At 37.5% G+C, this 23,871-nt stretch overlaps 1 protein-coding gene across 2 annotated transcripts in view; it reads right to left on the reverse strand.

The window, feature by feature from the left end:
• Positions 1 to 225: 225 nt before the first annotated feature.
• CHAF1B (chromatin assembly factor 1 subunit B) overlaps positions 226 to 23,871 on the reverse strand; it is a 48,345-nt gene continuing 24,699 nt past the window's right edge. Inside the window, exons 7-14 of one of the 2 annotated variants that reach the window (XM_072614916.1) lie at positions 23,768 to 23,852; positions 19,324 to 19,417; positions 16,423 to 16,492; positions 16,258 to 16,340; positions 15,300 to 15,462; positions 13,782 to 14,216; positions 11,564 to 11,658; positions 226 to 1,444 (exon numbers count right to left, since the gene is read on the reverse strand). In XM_072614916.1, coding sequence (XP_072471017.1) covers positions 1,437 to 1,444; positions 11,564 to 11,658; positions 13,782 to 14,216; positions 15,300 to 15,462; positions 16,258 to 16,340; positions 16,423 to 16,492; positions 19,324 to 19,417; positions 23,768 to 23,852 — 1,033 coding nt within the window. In that variant the 3' untranslated portion in view covers positions 226 to 1,436. Of the gene's footprint in view, positions 1,445 to 5,060; positions 11,037 to 11,563; positions 11,659 to 13,781; positions 14,217 to 15,299; positions 15,463 to 16,257; positions 16,341 to 16,422; positions 16,493 to 19,323; positions 19,418 to 23,767; positions 23,853 to 23,871 lie in introns of those variants that run through there. The other variant, XM_072614915.1, reaches the window with a different exon arrangement.

Below are 23,871 nucleotides of genomic sequence, written 5' to 3' on the forward strand. Positions count from 1 at the left end.
CAGGCTAGGACAGGTAAAGAAGAAGCATAGAGCCCAGATCACGAAAGGGTTTCTTGGGGCCTTCAGAATAATTCTAGCACTCCCAGCCTGAGCTCACAGGTGCTCAAGCCCAGTCCAGCTCAACCTGAGCCTTCCCTGAGGCCATGGATGTAAAAGAGTGACTTTGGGGCAGGTGGGGCAGGGAGTGTGCTGGTAAATGATTAACAATCAATTCTCTGGAGGAAATGTAGATACAATACACTTTTAAGTTTAATCTGCATTATTAAGACTTTCTCTTTTAAAATCTAGAAATTCAACAAAACAATACATCAAACCCTGATTTGTAATTTGGTAATTTCTGAGATGTAAATGGCCACACAGAAAATTAAGCAATCAGCTCTCATGAGTTAGTCTGAGCTGATTACAACAAACCAACAGGTAGCCTAACACATCATTCCTTCTCTGAACCAAATGTATGTTTGTCATACATGTATATGTATATATACATAAACATATGGAACGTAGATAAATATATATAGATATAAATATCTAGCTCAAGTCTTCTCTAAGCCATCGGCTTACACATGTGCACATCCTCTTTTGGCACACTGATGAGGGTCTCCAGGTCTTCATACAATTTTTCTTTGGCCTTATGAGTTCGCCATGGTGGGAGCATGTGCACTAATGATGGTGATGTGGTGCTTTCCTATGGTTGACAATGGTATCGTCACGAGTCTGTCATTCGCTCCTTGTGGGAGGTATACAAGCTGGATGACTAGATTAGCTTTCATTCCAAAACCTACATCAGCTTCCTATAATTCCCCTTCACTGCAGCCACTCCAGAAAAACGTGTATCCAACTATGAATTTAGTAAGCTGGCTTTCATTCCCAGTCTTGTTTCTCTCAAGGCTGCTGTCTGGATGTGTTACTTGCTGAGTTTTCTCACAACAAGAGCTGTTCATCTTTCAGGGCTTCAGGATTTTGTGTTGTCCATGAGCATGTACACCTTTCATGTATCAGCAGTGAGTGGACACATCTTTGCAAAAGTTTTTGTACTTTTTTTGTGGGTTTTGACAAGGTGGGATCCCTGCCTGCTGTGGCAAGCAGGCCAGGGTTAGGTGATACAGGTAATATTTAGGTACCTTTTTTAAACCCTTCATCACACCAGGTGAGCAGAGGGTCCTTTACAAAGGTTGCTCAGACACCCAAGAGGGTGCTGAATCCCCTGCTTCCAGTGAGGTGACTCTATGGCCTGGGCCACTTGTGTGCAGGATTGTAACCACAGCTCCCAGTATATCTGCACCTGCTGCTTCATCATTTGTCTGCTGGCACAGGACTTTGAGATAGGTAAAAATGGTAAAATGGTACAGGTGATATCTTTCGACTTGCTCACAAATTGGATTTAAGTGAGACAGAGTTGAGTAAAGCCATCAGCCTCACTCTCTCCTCCAGAGTCATCAAAGTCCTGTAGAAAGACAAAATTGAGATGACTGATGATGGCCTGGGATACAGCCAATGACCTTAGTGTCTTCAATGTCTAACCAAACCCTCAACACTCTGCAGTGCCTGCTTAAGCTTCATAGCCACTGCCACAAATTGATCTCATCCTACCATTCTGCTGGGGAAAGTTTTCACATTCTTAGGGTAGACATCATTTTAACTCACTGAAGGGTTTGAGACTCCTCAGTTACCCTCAGCCTGGTTTAGCCTGCCTGCCAAAACAGTTTAGTGGGGTATGGCCACTGGGCATATTACAGTTTCTTGGATCCGCAGGGGGAGCTGAGTAAATCAGGTGTGTATTAACAGTGAAAAGCTGCCATGAAAAGGACTTGGTAGTCTTCCCTGAAAACATCCTACAGATGGCTAAGTAGAAAAATGAAAGATCACCAGTCACCTCCTGAAAGAAATCCCAAAATAAAAACTCTCAGAAATACTATAGTCAAATTCAAAAACTCCCAGGTCAAGGAAAAATACTACAAGCAGCCATATGAACCTCACTAAAAAAATACAGAAAAGAAAAAAATAATAAATGGACCATTTTCAGATAATAAAATTAAAATTACATTCAATAAAGGGCCCTGCAAGCATCAATTAAAAATTAATTAGAAATGAAATAACCTAATCCTAAGGAATGAGTTAAAGAACAAATCATAGAAAGAATCAAAAATTTCATTAAAGATGACAAAATGAGACAACATACTAGAATTTGTAAAAGTTCTATCTTTAAATGTTTATATCAATAAAAGAGAAAGAACAGATCAACAAATTGGAAAACAACTAGGAAAAGAACAAACTGATTCAGTCATTTTTCAATCACACCCAACTCTTCAGGACACTATTTGGGGTTTTCTTGGCAAAGATACTGGAGTGGTTTGCCATTTCCTTCTCCATCCATTTTACAGATGAGTAAAGTGAGGCAAACAGGATCACACAGCTAGTAGGTGTCTGGGGCCAGATTTTAACTCACAAAGATGAGTTTTCCTGACTTCACGGCCTGGCATTCTATCTACTATACCAAGAATGAACTAAAAATCCCCAATTAAATACCGAAATAGAAATCCTGAAAATCAAAGTAGAGATTAATAAAATTGAAATAAAAAGTCATTGAATTAATATATAAAACTAGGAGATGGATTTATGAAAAAAAAAAACAAAATAGAAAAACATTGGCTAATCTGATTTTTTAAAAAGAGGAAACTAAATTACCAGTATTAAAAAATTAAAAGGATGAATGCACAAACAATGAAGGTAAAATAAAAGCAATTATTAGGAACTATTTTATCCAACTATATGCCAATAAAACTGACAATCTAATGAAATAGATGACTATTTATAAAAAATATAAATTGCCTAGATTAGGGAAATATAGCTTACCCAGAAGAAATAGAATATTTAAAAAACTGTTATGTTAGAACAAGAAATTGAACAAAACATAAATGAGCTTCTTAAGACAATTAAAAAAACCCCCAGGATCAAATGGATTTACAAGTAATTCAATCAAACATTTAAGGAATAATTAACTCCAATACTATATAACCATTAGAAAAAACAGGTAATCAAGTACTGTGAATTCCTTCTGTGAAACAAATTTGGTTGTGATATCTACATCAGAAGGAGCTAAAAAAGAAAGAAAACTGTAGAACAATTTGTCTAATCAATATTAATGCAAAATTTTTAAATAAAATATTAGCAGGAAGATTTGTATCAGGATTTCAGGGTTGTTTATGAGGAAAACTATAAACATAATTGATCATATATATAACAAAAATCCTATTATTTCAAAGAAGCAAAAAAAGTTTTCAAAAAATACAACACCCATTCCTATTAAAAACATTGGAAAGCACAGTAATAAATGTAGCCTTAAAATGTTAAGTAATAGCTATCTAAAACCAAAAGCAAGCATTATCTGTAATGGGGATAAACTAGAAGCCTTTTCCAACAAAATTAGGGATGAAGTTAGGATGTCCATTATCATCATTACTATTCACTGTTGTACTAGAAGTGCTACCTATAGTAGTAAGACAAGGAAAAATAATTGAAGGAATAACCACAGATAATGTGATAAAACTATCAATTTTAGGTGATAAAACTATCAGTTTTTTCAGATTATATGCTGGTATCCCTAGGGAACCCAGAGATGGGGTGACAAGAGACAATATTACCTTAATTTATTTATTAATTAATTTATTAATTTATTTATTCAGTGCTTTCCAATCAAACTACCATAGAATTACTTTCTAGAGTTAAAAAAAAATCATCTGCAAGTCAAAAAAATCAAGAGAATCAATGAAAAAAAGGTGAAGGAAAGGAGCCTAGCTGTACTAGATCTCAAAATATATTACAAGTAGTAACCATCAAAACACTTTGGTACTGGTTACTAACTAGACTGTTTTATCAGTAGAATAGATTAGTAACAATATACAGAAGCAAATGAGCATAGTAACGTTTGATATACCAAAAGATACCAGCTACTGAGGCAAGAACTGACAGACCTGTTAGGAAAAGTAGAAAATAGTCTGGCAGAAACTGGGCATAAACCAACATCTCACACTAAAGACCGGAAAAGCTTTAAATGAGTATGACTTATACCTAAAGGATGGTATCATAAAAAAATTGGGGGAGCATGGAAAAACCTGCCTGTCAGATATATGGATAGGGGAATAGTTCATGATCAAGCAAGAAATAGAGAGGTTCACAGGAGATAAAATGGATAATTTTTATTATATAAAATTAAAAAATGTTTTGCATAAACAAAATCAGTAGTCAAAGTTAGAAGAAAATTGCTTCTTGCTGTTTGTCCTTCAGGACATCAGGACATCAGGAAAATGATACTATGATAGGCAAGTGAATTAGATATAACTGAAGGAGGACTGTGCAAAGTCATCAGCCTCACTTTCTTCTCTGGAGCCATCTGGGTCCAGTGGCCAAATATGGATCAGGACAACTGGAGATGGCCCAGGATACGGTGGCTTTTTCAAGACAACAGGTCTCAGTTTGACTGAGGCAGCACCCAGTCAGTGATTAAGGCTTAATAAAAAAAAGAAAATAAGGAAACTAGAAAAAAAATTTGCAGCAAGTTTATCTATTAGAGGTCTCATTTCTCAAATATAGAGAATTGAGCCAAAGTCATAAAAATAGGAGCCATTTCCCAATAGGATATGAAGAAATAGTTTTCGTAGGAGATGAAAGCTACCAGTAGTCTTATTTAAAAATGCTTTAAACACCAATAACTAGAGAATGAAAATTAAAACAACTTTAATATACACCGTACACCCATCATATTGGCAAAGTGACAGAAAATGGCAAATGCTGAAGGTGATTTTGGAAGATATACTAACGTACCATTGGTAGAGTTGTGAACTGGTCTAACCATTTAAGAGAACAATTTAGAACTATGCCCAAAAGGCTATAAAACTGCATACCTTTTGACCGAGTAACACCTCTACTAGGTCTACAGCCCAAGGAGATCAAAGAAAAAGGAAAAAGACCCATATGTACAAATATCAGCCCTTTCTCTGGTGGCAAAAAAGTGCAAATTGAAGAAATAGTTGTGGCGCATGAATGTGATGCAAAACTATTGCTTTGTTGTTGCATTTTTAGGGTTTTTTTATTGTTTATTCATTGTTTTACTGCAAGAAATTATGAAGAGGATGGTTCAGGAAAAACTGATGCAAAGCAAAGTGACCAGGACCAGGAAAACAACTTACATAGAAACAACAAGATTATAACGATAACTGGTTGTTGTCCTTCATTCTTGAAGAGGACCAAAATGACATCACTATGTCAGAGCCAAGTTACAGTGTCTGACCGTGACGGATCAGACCAACATGAACTCAGAATACTCTACCGCAGGTTGGGCACAAATAGTCCATCTGAACATTTGGGGTGGAAACGCTAAATCTGCACATCTTCTGGGTCTTTTTTTTTTGAGATGTTTCAATTCTGCTTTGCTTGTGGAGCACAGCACTTTCTCTGACGTAGGCATGCCATGCTGAGCAGTAAAGTGCCAGTGTCTCCCATGTCACATAATCAATTCCAAAGTTCTTAAGAGAAACCTTGAGAGTGTCCTTGTATCGCTTCTTCTGACCACCATGTGAGAGCTTGCCCTGTGTGAGTTCTCCATAAAATATCCTTTTTGGCAAACATACATTTGGCATTCGAACAATGTAGCCAGCCCATCATAGTTGCACTCTCTGCAGTAAAAATAGTTAACTGTGAACGATTACAATCAATACAATGGTTCACTCCAACTCCAAAGGACTCATGATATAAAATTCTATCCACCTCCAGACAGAAAAGTGATGGATTCAGAGTACATACAGAATGAAACATTTTTTTCCTTTTTTTCAAAACATGGATAATGTAGAAATATATTGTGGATGAATTCTTATGCATAATCTCATTTTTTGCCTGCCCAATGGGTACAGGAAGGGCTGGAGAAAAGGTAAGAATTTGGAGCTGAAAATGCAAATAAAATTTTTTTTTTTTAAAAATAAACCCCCTTCCTCTATCTAGTTATGAAAGATATTCTCCCCCTGCTCCTCTAATTTGTTTTCGCTAAAACCTTTTATAACCTATGTATTGTATCCGATTGGAGTTTATGATATATGATATGAGATGCTGGTCTAAATACAATTTCTACTTTTCTAACTTCAACCCTTACTAAGCTTTCCTACATATGTATTCTTCTCTCCTCTGACACTACCACCACCCTGGTGCAGGTCCTCATCACCTCAAGCCTAGACTACTGCAATATCCTATCGGTTGGTCTACCTGGGACAAATCTCTCCCCACTCAAGTTCACACTTCTCTCAGATTCCAAAGTGGTCTTCCTAAAGTGTACGTCTGACTATGTCATCTCTCCCAATTAAATAAATTTCAGTGACTTCTTGTCACCCCCCAGGATCAAATATCAAATCTTCCGTTTAGCATTCAAGCCCTTCATAATCACCACCAGCTTTCCAGTTTTTTCACACCCTTCCACATATTCAGAAATTCAGTGATAATGGCCTGTTTTTTCTTGAACACTACATTTACTAACTCTGGTCACTGCATTTCCAGCGCAGGGGTAACCAAGTCTTTAAAAATCAAAACAAAACAAACAAAATTGTGTTGCTAAAACATGTTTTGTAAAAAAAAAAAAAAAAAATTTAAATAGGAATGAAGAAGGATGCTTTCAAAGAAACCGAGGAAGACATACAAACTAATGCACAGTAAGGTGAGCTGAACTGGGAGAACAATTTATGCTATGATATCAACATTTTCAGAAACACAATTCTGAAAGATTTCTACTCTGAGTCACACACAATGCGATTCCAGACGACCTATAATAAAGAATCCTACCCACCTACCACGAGAGATATTTTTGGATGTGGCCAATATGAGAAATTATTGTACTTAACTCCGCTCATTTGTTACAAGGATTTGTAACTCTCTCTCTCTGGGGTTAGTAGAGGTGGTAAGGAAAAGTGAGAGTAAAAAAATGTTCATTGAAAAAAGGTTTTAATTTTTAAAAGTATATTAAGAATGAAGCATGTTTCCTATTCTTGGTAGAGAGGTGATAGACCACAAGTACAAAATAAAGAGTATGCTATCAAGAAGCTCTCTGTTTATTCATTTTGCTTATGTATACTTCTTTTTTACAAAAAAGGGTTTTATACACAAGGGGGATTTTAAAGTTTTCTGAAAGAGGGAAAAAAAAGCACTGGCTATTCTCTTATTTCTGGTAATGTATTTTGAGCTCTTGTAACAAATTAGTATAATCGTTTTTCACGAAGTCATATACTTTATACAGTGAAGCCCCAGCAACAAAAAGCCTACCGTCCAATTTTCTGCCCACTTTGGACAGATTATTTGTCTGACTGAAATCCTATTTCTGACCCAAAGGTGTAATCAGGTAAAAAGGAAGACAGTCATAATGAAATTAGTTGTCTACCCAATGACAGTCTGCTAGGATCATCTATATGCCCACCATATAAAAAGTGGGGGGCATCCAGCAGTATGAAAATTCTATTTCCCATTGCTTTAAATCCAGTCAATCAATTTATCTGCCATCTACCTGAGCTAAGATGGTAGGTAATAAATATTCATGACTATCTAAAATCAGCATATCAAACTGAATTATATTAGTTGAGGATAAACGAGGCTAGTTACATTCCTGTATTTCACCAATCTACAATCCAAAACAATATCAATATCTTTCTTCTTCTTCCAAAAAACTCAAGGCATTTCATATATGTCATCATTTACGTTTATAGAAGGTTAGTAAAAGTGCAGCTATTACGTAAGTCAGTTATAAGGACATTAAAAAAAACTAACCTATAATTTTTTGGGGGACAGGAGATTACAGTAAGAAGCTTCTATCAATGCACATCAGCAACTATTCTAAAACTAATAGTCCTAAGAGGATTGCCTGGAACACCAACTTGCCCAAGATTACATAGCCAGTGTGTGTCAGAGATGAGATGCAAATCCAGGTCTTTTTGACTCAAAAAGCTAGCTGCTCTCCTTCCACTACTGTCTCTTGAGCTAGGGAATATTAGGAGTAAAAACTTTCACTGAAATACCTTTTCTTCCACTTCTTTTAAGAATCTCAGCCAATTCAGAGGAACTGTGTTCAAACTTCAGTTTTATTACCCACTACCGTGTGACCTTAAGCAAGTCATTTCACTTCTCTTGAGTCTCAATTTCTTCATCTGTAAAATGAAGAAACTAGATTGGATGACTTTCCAGCTCTAAATCTGCTTTCTATTTTAAGAGTGAGAGATCTTCCACCTTTCTTCACTTCAATAATTGACTTCTCTTAATCCAAAGCTGCACTAACTATAAGATAAAAATGAACATATATGCATTTTAAACAACATAGATCTTTCCTCATTAAATAAGTAATATTGCAAGTTAAGTATTCTAGATTAAAACTCTTCAGAGATTCATATTCACGTACACATGTGGACACAAATGTGTAAAATCATGCTCAATAACTCCCAGGATAAGTTACCCCTAGCCCCAGCCTGCAATATATCTCCCCATGGAAATACCTTTACTCAAATGAGTAAGCTTTCCTTTTGATTTTACTAAGTGTTTGGATCAAGCAATCGGGGGTACTTATATTTCCAATGACTTTATTGTTGCCAGAAGTACAAGATAAAGAAAAATTTCAGTTATCAAAGGGCAATGAATTCATCAACCATTTACTTTAGTAGGATGCGGTTTTTACAAGTATTTCTTTCCTTTTGCCATCTAATCTGCTTTGAGTCCCAGCTAAATTATTTTCCACCTTGTTTTATTCATGCTGGCTATATGAAAAGTGACTGGTATCCCGCATCATAAAAAGTCTATTTCTATTCTATTTGTCATTGTCAATGTTTCAGTCATGTCCGACTCTTCCTGAACCCACCCTATTACCCTGATGTAAAGTCAAACAAATGATTCCATTGATTTATGTACCTGCTACCTACCACAGCTAAGACAGCAGGTAATAAATATTCATGACTGACTAAAATAAAGTTTTGCTTTACTTTCCAACCATACAATTGTTCCAGCTTCTGGACACCTGGATTCTAATTCAAACTCTTGATATTCACTACACTTATACATCCTGCATATCATCATAAAAGTTTTGGGATTTTTTTTTATTAAGTCTTTATTATTTAGGGGTCAGAGCTGCCATTTGTGCTAGGAAGGTTACTAAGCTGGCTAAAGCCTTTCTAGAGGTCTGTTAAAATTAGCTTAGATTCTCATTTTTTTTTTTTTTTGAAATCTAGGTAAGGAACCAGATGGGGTAAATGGAATGTATGACACTTGCCTGGATTCCTGACAACTCCCATCTGGGTGATAAATTTACAAATTCATTGGCTCTGGCTTAGCAGATATCTTATGGCATGGAAATCTTTCCTCTCAATTAGTCCACCATAAGCTTTCCAAATGTAGCCTTGAAGTGTAAATCTCCCAAGTTTGGCTTTGAAATCTAATTCCCTTAAGTTTATCTCCATAGAACTTTTTCTTCCCCTGGGTAATGTGAGAGGTTCTGTCTATCCATTGCTTTTTCCCTGATATAAATGAAAACTATATAAACCTCCTGAAAACACTGGCTGGGCTAAAGTAGTATTTTTTCTGAGCTCTGAACCTATGATCATAATAAAACCTAGGTTTTAATCTCTGGGATCTCTGTGTGAGGACTGCGTCATTTGGCAGCAATTCTCTCTTATAAGAACTGTGGGAATATTTTCCCCATAACAGTATGAAGCCATTTCCCATTTTAGGGGTTTCAGAAGTAACGGTCAATACAATGACAGTTATGTTCCTGAATTTCACCAAGCTACAATTCAAAACAATAACAATATCTTTCTTCTTCTTCCAAAAAAACTCAAGGCATTTCATATGTTGTCATTTATGCTTATAGAAGGTTAGTAAGAGGACTAAGGATGAACCACACTTTCTGTTACAGAGAAGCTTTGGATTTAGAGTGACAAATGAAGCACATATAAGGATCTGTATATAATCACTGAGGGAATTTGTTTTCCATGATTATTCATATTTGTTGCAAAAAATTTGTTTTTCTTTTCTATTTATTTTTTTCTCAATGAAGTAACTGACATAAGAGGAGGCTGCAACAGGTGAAACGCATGCATTTTCAGATGCGCTCACTGCATTAGTAATTTTACTTAGCGATCTCTCGTGAAGGTGGAGTAATCTGTAAATGTTTGTAACATAAAAAAACCAAAAACTTTCTAAAAAATGAAGTGTGGACCAGATGAGAAAGTATCCAATGACCTTTCCAACTCGAACACTATTGTATTAAAAAAGCTTAGTTTTTAAAAAATACTTTATTATTGTTACCCATAAGGACTGAGGTAAGCAAATCTAAGACACATGGTGGGCTATTTAAAGTAATTTTTGAAATGCAAATAGAGTAATCATGAAAAAACTTTCCAGCTAAATGAAAGCTAAAATTTAAATTACCAATCATTTCAAACCCTCTAAAATCCCAAAGATCAAACCTAAAAGAGATTACATTTTCTCCTTTTTTGGAGATCTAATCTTGGAAGAAAAGTTTCATCATTAGGAAAATGCTTTGGAGTAAGGGGTAAAGTTCATGGACTTTCCCAACAATTTAAACATTTCTAGATGGCTAAAGAGGTTTAGAGTTCCATCTTCAGGAGAACAATGCTAGTATTTAATCTAAGGATAAATACTTTCACTCTCCTGAGTTAAAACATGTGATAAATAGAAAGAACAGTGATTTGCTGAAAAAGCAGTACAAGCCAGTATCTTCTACTACAAGAATCATGCTTCTAGCGTTTGCCGCCCCTGGGTTGGATGCTGAACAATCAATCACATACTGCATCAGATAAGCCTCCTTTTGAACCCAAAGGTCTCTCTTACTTTGGTCATATACTATGGCTAGATAATGAAAGTTCACCAGGAATCCAGTCTTTCAGACTTTCAGCTGCTTAAACCAAGGCTCCTTTCATTCTCAGAAGATGGTGAAGCAGGTGTTTCATTAAGCCTGGGGCGTTTTGATTCTGGGGAATTGCAAAGAGTGTCTTCAGGTATCTCTACAATATTGAGAAGCAGAAGTCTGTGGTTATGAAAAATCCAACAGAATGTAAGCTCGTTGAGGAGCGAAGACTATTTAATTTTTGTACAGTGCTCTGCATATAGTAAGGTACTTAATAAATTATCTGCTGAGAAGAAATCAAGCACTTCTTAAAGTCAGATGTAACTTATTTTAACAAAAACAACTTCAGTATCAGTAAAAGGAGGAATTGTGTGGAGGAATTCCAACCAGATAGATTAAAGAGGTAAATACAGGTCATCTTGATAAATAGGGATTCCACCCCATCTGAAAGGAACTGCCCCAGGGGAACTGGGAAGGCGGGTCAGCCTCAGTGATAATTCCATCTATAATCTCTGCTGAGTTATTTACAGGAAACTAGTAAGTACTAATATGCATGACAGTTTTAAGAAGTTATACCTTTCATCGCTAGAGGATGACCTGATAAAACTAACAAGAAATATTAACTTTCAACCCAATGGAATTTAAAATATCTCTAGTTTAGTGAAACAATTAAAATTTACCTACCTGGCTGACATACTTCTATAGATGGTACAGAAGCTGAGTTGACTTGTGGAGTGCATGTCTGAGCATCTGTCTTTAAGGCCATTAAGTTTATTCTCCTAAATTAAAAAAAAAAAATACAATGATAGGGAACATGGTTGAATAACGGATAGGCATTCATTCTATTCATGTCTGATAACCAAATTCAGTTTTGTTTTCATTTTTTAGAAAACAGAACAGTTATTTAACAATTTTATGCTTAAACTTTCAGCTGAGAATTATGCAAGTATTCTTAAAACAAAATAAAGAGTTTGGGGAAAAGAGAACAGTCTAGAACAGAAGTTTACTAGTGATGGCCAATTCAAATTATAAAGAAATGTTAGACCTGTCTATGACAAAAGTTCATAAGTTCCTAGTTTGCCTTAAAAATTTCATTCTTCAAAAAATGGAGAGAGCTGTGAAGAGAATTGGCCCCGATCCTGACAAAGGAGTAGAAATCATGGGGAAATCTGGGAATCTGTGAACACTCCATCTTAGAATTTGTGATAGTAGGAACATGAACCCTAGGTTTTTGAAGATTTTAAAGGATTCAGAGAAAGGCTAAGAAGAATCCCATTACTTAAAATTGTATAAGGAAAAACTACCCAAGAGGACCAAGAAGTTCTCAACGAGGAAATCATGAATATATAAAAAGAAACAATTCAAATAATGAAGAAATGATAATGTTAGGAATTCTAAAACTCAAAATGAGCTGAGGTTGGTGACAAATGTCAACAAAAAGGGCTGGTGACTTAAAATTACTGGGTTTTTCTTAATTCTCACATTTCAATATTTTTTTCTTACATCCTTTCCCATAATAGCTAGCATTAATATAACACTTTAAAGTTTGCCAAGTGATTTGCATATATTATCTCATTTGAACCTCGCAATAACCCAGTGAAGTTGGCTTTATTACCCCATTTTATAGAAGAAGAAACTGAGATAAGTGCATTTAAGTGACTTGCCTAGCATCATGCAGTGATTCAAACCTAGAACTTTCTGATTCCAAGTCTAGAACTCTATCCACTGTGCCATCTAGCTGCCATCTCTACACAGCATTCTCTTTGGCAAAGTACAAAGTAAGTAGTTCTGCCTTTTATCCATTATCAGCATCTCACAAGTAGTGCTCTGTTCCGTTAGAAAAAAAAGCCAGTTCTTAATACCATCAACTTGAAGAGAGGGCTCCAATGGAACGTACCAGGGGGGTATCCTTGGCCCTTTGTTCAATATTGATTTGAATTAAGGTATAAATGGCAAGGTCATCAAATCTGAAACTGCCACAAACCTGGGAGAGATACAGTCATATGACAGATGACCAAGAAGGCCCCGTAATGACTTCAACCAGCTAGAAGAAAAGGCAAATAACAGTTTGTGTAAAAGAAGATCTGGGGGTTTTAGTGAAATGCAAGCTTACTAGAAATCAATGCTGTGACATGACTGCAAAGAAAGTTAATGCAATCTTGGGCAGCATAAAGAGAGGCAAAATATGTGGAACACTAGAGGGCGCTCAAGTCTTGCTATATTCTCCCCTTACATCGGTAGGATTTGGTTCCGTTTTGGCATCACACTTTAAGTGGCTTATTGATAAACTAAAAGGAATGCAGGGGAACAACTGGGACAAGGTGCTGTGCGACCAAGCCATCCAAAGATCAACTGAAAGAACTGAGGATATTTAGCCTGCAGAAGAGATTGGGGGGGAAGGGGAGGTCAGGGAGTAGGGTATGAGACTTGAGAGCTATTTTCAAATAGCTTAAAAGCAGTCAGGATGGAGACAGATTATTAGCCTTCTGTGCTAAACCCCAGTTGTCAAAGCTAGGGGCAATGCATGGAAGCAACAGACAAGGCAGATCAGGCTCAAACTTCCTAACAATTAGTTATCCAAAAGTAAAACAAACAGTCTCAGGAGGTAGTCTCCCCCAACTTAGAGGCCTTTCTGTCTGGCATAAACAGCAGCCAGCACTTTGGCTACCAAGCTTATGATATAAAGGCAATAGAAAGCAACTGGTGCACAGTATTAGTCGTCACAGATAAATTGCTATAACTGTATCACAAAGCACGGCCATCTACTGAAACATGGAGACCTCACTGTAGAAAGCTCCTATTTTTTTTAAAGCAGCATTTGTTGTCATTTTGTGCTAACATATCTTCTTCCCCTCTCCTCAATGTTTTATAACAACTTTCCATATTGGCTAGTTTTTCTTACCGGGGAGGTGTCTTACTCCAGCCTTGTAAGGTATTCAATGTAATTCTCCGGGGTTGGCTTGACTTTGTGTTCTGACTACAAGCCTGCAGAGTTTTCTTCTCTTCTGAGGACGGATTCAGAGAGCTTCTATTTCCAAGAGGACTCATGGGTGAGTCCTTGTTTACTGTTAAGGCTGGAGACTGCCTGTTCTGAAGGGGTGTGATAGAACTGTTTGGATCTTGGTTTCTACTGGTTGGGGTTCCTTCCCCTGACCTAGGGCTTGGAGAAGTCACCCGGTGTGTCTGATTCTTGGCTTTCTTCTCAGCTCTATTTGGAGTTCTCACATTTAAAACAGGTTTCTCCTTTAAAGGCACTCCAAGTTCATCTTTCTCAAATGTCACAAAGGAGCAATACCCATCTGTAGAAGAAATGGCCAGGAAGGCCCCATCACTGGACCTTTTTTTTTTTCAAAGAGAAGAAAATGAAAGAAATGTTTTATGGAGCCTGTTGCTCTACTTACTGAGAAAATAAAGTGAAAAATAAAACTAAAAACTAAGATACTATCAAGCATATTTACCAAGGGTAAATCTGTGCCCTACTACGCTTGCCTTATGTTATCAGATCTCACCTAGATAAGTAAACATATAACTTGGAAAACTGGTTAAATCTTGAAAAGAGGATCTAAATGTGTTCTCCATTTTTATTTTAAAGAATCCAATTAACCAGTTAAACTTTTGATGAAAAAAGGGCTGGTCTTTCTACTACAAGGACTAAGTTCCAATCTTCTATCACCTTGGATAATTCACTTAACTTCTATATACTGAAGTTTCTCCATCAGTAAAGATGGAGATAATGTTTGCTCATACTATCTAACTCATGGGGTTGCTGTGAAGAAAGTACTTTGTAAATCTCAGTGTTAGAAAGATAATTTATTATTTGAAATTCAATTTTATCTAGACTCATCTGTTCACTTATTACCTCTTGTAACAGGACTCAAACTGTAACAAAATACATAGTAGCTTCCTATTAAAATTTAGATCCTTAAAAAAAATCAGAGTGAGCAGGGGAAAAAAGACATTCTTGCTCCCAAGGACTTCTCTCAAATAATAATAGTGCAGCTTTAACCTTTAGGAGAATTTACATTTAACAAATAAATTTAATAGCTTATATACATATAATATACACAATATATAACAAAGCACATGATACATAAGTATAAATTAATATATTATACATAATAAATCATGATATATACAATATTAAATAATAAAGGCTTAAGTAGCTTTAATGGCTTAAAACTGCACCAAGACTTTTGGGACACTACATGTTGACTAGTATATATCAATCTTCATGAGGGATCAAAGATGACAACACAGATCAGGTAGGGAAACACTAAATTTATGTTATAACCTATAACATGTGTGACTAATCTCTGCTGGGTCCCTTTAATCTAATTTAATAACTTCTAGAAATGGATGTGGTTGAACACCATGTATCAAGGGTAAGAAGTTCAAAGTCCCCCTCCCTCCGCTAACTCACCATGAAATATCACTCAGTGTATGATAATGGATGTTAGACACATAACCAAAGGGAAAAGACTGCTGGGTGTCATAGAAAAGCACAGAATCTTCGGAAGCCACAGCAAACACCAACCGATAGGGTAGACCAATCAGTTCCAGTCCTGATTCCTGTGATACTTTATCTAAAGCAGAAAAAAAGCCATAAGGAAAATTAAAAGAAAAAACATTTAAAGGAAATGACAGATAAGTTGCCAAAATAGAAACCTCAACCCAGGAGTTTCATCTAGCATAAGTTAATTGAAAGTCAGTTTTGAGAATTTAAATTACTAATATAGGTATTCATGCACTTTTCAATCCTAGGCAAGTCAGAAGGTAACATGAAGAAATTGTAATAACTTGGATAGAGCTTCTTTGAAGCAAAAAAATTAGATTAAGGATCAATCAATCAATAAAGAAATGCTTAACCACTTAGTATAAGCCAGGCACTTTGTTAGGAACCGAGAGCACAAATTAAAAAACGGAACAATTCCTTATCTCCAGAAGCTTACAATCTGGGTGACATTTTAGTGCTCAAGACAAATTATTTAACATCCATTCAGTCATGTCAGTTTTAAAGGTTGATGAAAAACAACCCAAGTGATATTTCTACAACTTAGATAAAGCTAAAAGGAAATACTAATAAATCACACAGATAAAAAGCTATCTCTGCTACATATGAAAAACCAAACTAAAAAGATATCCTTTTGTCCTGGCTACTACAGTCCCATTATCAAATGTTTGGAAGGTAAACTGCAAACTAACTTGCACATTGCCTACAAAAAGGTTCTTAGAAATTGGAAATCATTCAATCCTGGTCTCCAGCCATGACTGTGAATAAGCCAATCTCAGAAACTCATCTTTCCTAATAACAGAGACCATCATCTCTTGGTGATAAGCCTCAGAGAGTTATGCCAATTACTGTTATACCACTTTATTACCTACTGGCCTCAATTCAAAGTAGACTGGACAGCAGCGGACAGCAAGTGTTGCTTTTCCAGGGCAGGGGAGATGAGCAATGGGCCTAAAGGAACCACCATAATTTTAGACAAAAAGCAACGATAAGTGCATAAAAAGACTTTTCAATGTTTGTCTATAAACCATACCTTTTAAGATTCTTTCTGGAGAAAACATAAGTTGTATTGGTTACATTTTCACCGGACTCAACACAACCTGCTAAATTTGCAGGAAAAGAGAAGAGATTATAGGGGGGAAACTGACATTTTTAAACTATTTCAAAACAAAAGCATTTACTTTTGTTTGTTTTTTTTAAATTATTTGCCCAAAGATGATTTATGCTCCTGTACAAGACTCTTGTGCCTGAGACTATATCTATGACTTATGTATGTATGTGCATATACAACTACCTTCTTCCTTTCCCTTTATTCTCCAACTTTAAGTATTCTTACTGCTTGGTTCTTTGGGCTCAGGTTCATCTACTCACACTTGAGGGGACCAACTCTGGTACCAGGCAGGAAGCATAGAGAGAAACCATTTTCTCAATAAGGTTCTCACACTAATCTTGCTTCACGTGCCTTTTTACACAGACCCTTTGCTTAGGTCCAGACCTTTTACTGACTAGTCCTCATCCCCTGGACTCTCTTCTCTTTAAGCTTTTGTGACACTTTCTTCTGGTTCTACTCCTACCAGTCTGACTCCTTCCTTCTTAGTCTTATTTGCTGGATCTTTATCTAGGTCACGCCTGATAACTGTGGGTGTCCTCCAACACTCTGTCCCTGGCCCTCTTCCCTTCTCTCTCTACACTACGTGGCATGGTGATCTCATCAGCTCCCATGGATTTCAATTATTTTCTCTATGTGGGTGAGTTTCAGATCTTTTTATCCAGTCCCACATCTGTAACTGCCTACTGGGACATCTCATATTGGATATTCTGGAGACATTTAAAACTCAACATGTCCAAAACTGAACACATTATCTTCACTCCCAAACCCTCTGCTATTTTTGTCAAGGGCATCACCATCCTCCCAGTCACCTGGGCATTACAACCTAGGTTTTATCCTCGACTCCTCACTTTCACTCATCCCACACATCCAATCTGTTGCCAGATCCTGTTGTTTCTATCTTCTCCGCAGGAGCTCTAGCAAATGTTTCATTCTCTCTTCTTTACCACAGCTACCAGCTGGCGCAGGCTCTGATTACCTCATATATGGAGAATTTCAACAGCCCTCTGGTTAATCTCCCTGGCTCAAGTCTCTGCCCATTTCAGTCTATCTACCCAGCACTTAACTGTCAAAGTGATCCTCCTAAAATGCAGGTGTGACCACATCATCCATACTACATAATACACTCTAAGGCCTCCCTATTACCTCTAGGATTGAATATAAAATCCTGTTTGGCTTTTAAGCCTTTTATAACCCGGCTGCCTCCTACTTTTCCAGTCTTTTCTTTTACACGTTACTTGCTCCCACAGATTCTGTGATCCAGTGACACTGGCCCTGCTGTTCCTCACACAAGACTCAACTCCCAACAGTATTTTCATTGTCTATCGCTCCATTTTTGCCTGCCTGAAACGCTGTCTCTTGTACTGAGCTTCCCTGTCAAGATTGTTTCCCTTCCAGTGTCTTCCCTCTGAGAACATCTTTAATTTATTCTCACACGTACATAGTTGTTTAGATATTACCCCACCCTCACCATCCATTGGACTGTGAGATCAGTGAAAGCAGGGAACGTTTTTTGCCTTTCTTTCTATCCCCAGTGTTTAACACAGTGCCTGCCCGGCACATGAGTATTTAACTGTTTCTTGACTTGTCTTATGTGGATTCCAGACCCTTTGGCTCTCTATCTTAACTTGTGGTGTGTTGGAAAGAACCCTAGAGTGGGATTCAGAAAAATTGGGCTTAAGACTTAAGTTCTGCCACCAAAATTTTATGTGGTTCTACCATTCACCTTCTAGAAGTCACTTTCCTCATCTGTAAATGGTGGATATGGGACGAGATGATCTCCCGAGCAGCTCCTAGATCTAACCCTCTGGGATTCCACATTAGGATTTTATGATCCCCTGAACTCCAAAACCTCATGTGCACAGACCTGTGGCACCTGTCTGCTCCACTCTCCCACAATTACCAGGAACTGCCTTGCTCTGGGAAACACAATATGCCTATCAGCTCTTATGTATTCCGCCAAGAGAAGTACCTGAAACCAGGATCACAGACATGAAGCCCTTGTCCCAAAATTATGAATTATACCCTAGCTGCTCTGGTATGTGGATTCATGCTAATCCAGTGTTCCTGTATGCTTCCTGTCCTGCCCATCCTGGTCTGCAGACATCTGACATCCTTTATATGCCTTATCAAACTTCAAGTGGTGGCACAGGATCACAGATAAGATATATATATTTGTACCTCTCAAAAGAATAATGAAACAATGCCTTGCATACAGTAATAATTCAACAAATATTTGTTAAAGATCCTTTACTTTTTCTATCTCTCTTTTTTTCACTGGACCTGTGATTTCCTCAATGTAGGGAGCTGCAAGAAACTTACTAGCCCAATACAGATTGGCCTACTCTCTTCAAATTATAATTTTTGAAGGTTGTCTGGGAGCACTGAGAAATTAAATGACTTACCTACGATCACATAACAAGTTAATGCTATAGAGGTCTTCCTGACTCTGAAACTAGCTCTCTAATTGCTATACTATGCTGTCTCCTGTTGTTCCTTACCTTAAATGATGTCTCTGGACTCAATAACTGGACAATTTGAATTTTATGACTTCCAGTACTTGACATTCCCTTATATAATGTAAATTCCAGTGCTAGACTTCCACACCTCTTGCAACACAAATTTTGGAGTAAAGAGAGGGGTATGTGCATGTGCATTACCGAGGAGCACCATGATGATCATAGCTACATAGCTTTAGTTTTGAAAATGTTGTCTATATAAACCTTATTAGTTCAAACATCCTAAACTAGGATGTCTTAAGTACTGCTCCTGGCATGACTGCAAACGGGCTAGTAAGAGATAAGTCATCATTCTTCCTTTCATTACCTGGTGTGAGAAGCAAAGATCCATCCGGAGTAAAACTAAGTCTACGAAAGAATGACTTCATGCTATCATCATGGAACATTCGGTAACTCCTTGCCTGTAACACAAAAGGGAATCCAGAACAGTGCTACAAATCTTAACTATGTAAACAGATTAGACTTGGGATAAAACAAACAGCGCACACGGACCTACTCCTGTTTTGGTTACATAACTTTTCTTTACAGCTCTCTATGTTCTTCCTTCTGAGTTTTTCTGGAAGCGAGAGCATTCTACAAATCACATTCAATTTCATACACATTTTTTAAGCACCCACTGCAGAGGTTCAGGTAAATTTAAGTCCGATCTTTCATACCATTCAACTTACACGTACACATTGATAAAGTGCTTCTCTTACAGGAACCATGTAAGGGAAGAAATACAATTATTTTTATTTCCATTTCATACATGATGAAACTGACACTTTCAGGCTAAATGGCTTTTCCATAGTCGAACAGCTTAGTAATTGTCAACAACCAGACAGGAACATGTCTTCTGACTCCAAATCCACTGTTCTCACCACTACAGCATAGCTCTTCTATCTGTATCATAACACATGCATAAAGTTTTTGATGATGATGTACATGGTGCGGATGAGGAGTTCTTTAAAGAGAATTACAACATTTTCCAATTGACAAATGGTAAAAGGAACAGGTAATTTTCAAAAAAAAGAAATCCAGGCTATTAATAGCTCCATGGAAAAAAAATTCTCCAAATCACTAATACTTAAGAGAAATTAAAATTAAAATAACTCTGAGGTTCTACATTACACCTATTGGAATGGCAAAATAGACAAAAGAGGAAAATGACAAAAAGAGGAGCTTTGACACATTAATGCACCACTGGTGGAATTATAAATGAATACCACCACTCTATAAATTATTTTGGGGACTGTGCCTAAAAAGTCACTCAACTACGCATATCCTTTGACCAGAAACACTACTGCACTGTTGGTAGAGGCGTGAACTATTCCAGGCATTCTGGAAAGCAATTTAGAATTATCCTCGCAAAATTACTAAACCATGAATACACTTTGATTCAGTGATACCAGTACTAACTTTATACTCCTAAAAAGGTCAATGAAAGAGGAAGAGGTCCTACGTGTATCAAAATATTTGTAACAACTATTTTTGTAATGGCAAAGAAATGGAAAGTAAGGAGGACATCCATCAACTGGGGAATGGATGAATAAACTACAACATATGAACGTGGTGGAATTCTGTGAGAAAAGTTTCTGAGAGACCTGGGAAGATTTGTATGAACTGCTGCAGCGATATGAACAGAATCAGAAGAGCAATTCTGAGAGTTAAGAACTGATTAGTACCCCAATCAACCATGACTCTAGAGGGCCGATGATAAAGAGCGCTGCCCACCTTCTGGTAGAGAGGTAAGGGACTAAAAATGCAGAACAAGAAACACATTTTTGGACATGGTCAATAAGGGAATCAATTAACTGAGCACCTGTTCTGTGCCAGGGACTGTGCAAAAAGCTTATAATTTAATGAAGGAGACAACTATGAGCAATTATTTCCTATCAATATACACGCAGGATAAATTGGAGATAATCAGAGAGGGAAGACACTGGCATTAGGGGGAACCAAGAAAGGTTTCATTCAGAAGGTAAGATGTTAGCTGAGGATTTGAAGGAAACTAGGAAAGCCAGGAGACAGAAATGAGGAGGGAGAGAAGTGCAGGGATAAGGGACAGCCAATAAAAATGTCCACAGCTGGGAGATGGAGTCCCATGTGGAAGGAGACATAAGGAGGTCAGTGTCAATGGATCAGAGTCTGTGGAGAAGGGCAAAGTATAAAAAGACTGGAAAAGAACAGGAGGGGGTCAGGTTGTGAAGAGCTTTAAAAGCCAAACACAGGATTTTTTTTATTTGCTCCTGGAGATAAAAAGAAGCCACTAGAGTTTACTGAAGGAGTGGGATGTAGGGTGGGGTGTTTATGACGTGGTTAGACCCACAGATTTAGGAAGCTCAATCTGATAGCTGATAGGAGCACAGACTAAAATGGAGAGAGGCTTGAGGAAAGGAGAATAACCAAAAGGCTTCAGCAAGAATCTAAGTGTAAGGTGAGGACCCATACCAGCATGGCAGTGGTGGCAGCATCAGAGGAGAGAAGAGGGTGCCTATGAGAGATGTCGTCAATGAGAAAGCAACAGGACCTGACAAAATAGTGCATATGGGACATGAGAGAGAATGAAGAGACCAAGGATGACACGTAGGTTTAGTGCTTGGGAAGATGATGGTGCCCTGGACAATGATAGGGAATTTAGGAAGAAGGGAGGTTTGGGGAAAAAGAGAATGAGTTCAGTATTGGACATGTTGCGTTAAGATGTCTTCTGTGATTTTCCTAAAGCCAAATCCAACCATTCTACCTCCATACTCAATAAACTCCAGTAACTCCCTATCACTTCCAGGATCACATACAAAATGTTTTGTTTGGTGTACAAAGTCCTTCATTATCTAGTAGTCCCCTAGCTTTCCAATCCTCTTACATCTCACTCTTGTACTCTTCGACCCAGCGACACTGGCCTCCTGGTTGTTCCATGAACAAGACTCAGGTCTTGAATTTTCTCTGTCTGTCCCCCATTCCTGGAATTCTCTCCTTCCTCACCTCCACCTCCTAGCTTGTACTGGCATCCTTTAAGTCCCAACTAAAATGTTATCTTATCTTATCTAAAATCTTATCTTCTACAGGAAGCTTTTTCCAACCCTTCTTAATTCTAATGCCTTCTCTCTTTTGATTATTTTAATTATTTTTGATTATTTTCTATTTATCCAGTATTTTGCATTATTTCCTATTTATCTTGTATATAGCTTGTTTGTTTGCTTGTCCACTTTGGATTGTGAGTTCCTTAAGGCACTCTTTCTGTATCCCCCATGCTTATAGCACAGTACCGGGCAGAGAAGAGGCATTTAATAAATGTTTACTGGCCGACTGACTTTGGAACATTCAGTTTGAGGTATGAAACATGGGGTTGCAAATTCAAGACTAGCAATCAGGAGAGGGGTTGGGGTTGGATTAAAAAGATCTAAGAATCATTTGCGTAGAAATGATAGTAAATTACTTGGGCGCTGATGAGATCACCAAGCAAAACTGTAAGACAGAAAAGAGAAGAGGGCCCAGGACAGAGCCTAGGGGGACAACAATGGTTAAAAGGAACAGTCTGGCTCAAGACCCAGGGAAGGAAATTGAGGAGTGATGATTCAGGTCATAAAAGAATAACAGGGAGAAAACAGTGATTAACAGTGTCAAAGGCTGAAGAATGGTCAAGAAGGATAAGGACTGAGAAAAGTCATCAGACCTGGCCATTAGGAGAGGACCGGTAACTGAAAAGAGCAGTGGCAAGTGAATACAGTCAGATGCCAGCCTGCAGAAAGTCAAGAAAATGGTGAGAAGAAATGAAGGCAACCTATTGTTGACAGCTATCTAAGGAGTTTAACAACAAGAGAGAAGAGAGATAGAGGACAACTGAGAGTAGGGATGAACAGATCAAGTGATTTTTTTGAAGAGCAGAGAAAGACGGGCATGTTTGTAGGCCACAAGGAAACAATCGATAGAGAAGGGGAGACTAAAGATTAGTGAGAGAGTAGGGATAGGAAAGAGAAGGGGCAATCTCTTGGAATCATGAAGACTCTTTTAAGTTCAAATCTGGCCTCAGACACTCACTAGCTGTGTGACCCTGGGCAAGTCACTTAAACCTGTTTGCCTCAGTTTCCTCATCTGTAAAAAGAGCTGGAAAAGGAAATGGCAAACCCCAGATGGGGTCACAAAGAGTCAGACACAAGTGAACAACACCAATCTCATAGAGAAAAAGGAACAGAATGGGCATTTGTTTTACTTGACTATGTGAATCTATTACAAGTGTTTTTCTTTTTTGTTTTCCAGTGGGGGTTTGGGGAGGAAATTAATGCTCAATAATTGAAAACATAACTTTAAAAAAAAGGCAGTATGGCACAGTGTTGGCCTGAATTCAAGTCCTACTTGTGACAGAGACTAGCTGCATGAATTTGGGCAAATAACCCACCTCTCAGGAAACTCAAAAAACTCTATGAGTGTCAGTGCAAATAAGGCAGTGATCCACATGCACCTCAGTAGGAATTTATTTCTTGATGAAATCATGATCAAAACCAAGAAGATAAAATGAAAAGGTAGATTGTACTACATAACCTCTAAATCTTATCAACAGTCTCTTCTAATTCTAGAATCTTACAAGCAGAAGCTTGGCTATGCCTGTGCTTTAAAGTTTTCCCTGTAAACTGGCCAAAAATCAGAGACAAAATATTATTAGAACTCACATGCTCTATTTCTGAATCTAACGCAATCCAGAAGGAAACCTTTCTAGACCTACCTATAAGTTCCAAAACATAACTTATACAAATGAAAATTAAAAAGATAATTACCTCGCCTTCAGCTCCCACCCCAGACAGCATCTTTGTAACATTGAAGGCAACACGCTTCTTCTGTGTGCTGTATACCCGCAACACCCTAAACAAGAGACAGGTAT

Source organism: Notamacropus eugenii, chromosome 5 (genome assembly GCF_028372415.1).
Source record: "Notamacropus eugenii isolate mMacEug1 chromosome 5, mMacEug1.pri_v2, whole genome shotgun sequence".
In the NCBI taxonomy this organism is placed as follows: domain Eukaryota; kingdom Metazoa; phylum Chordata; class Mammalia; order Diprotodontia; family Macropodidae; genus Notamacropus; species Notamacropus eugenii.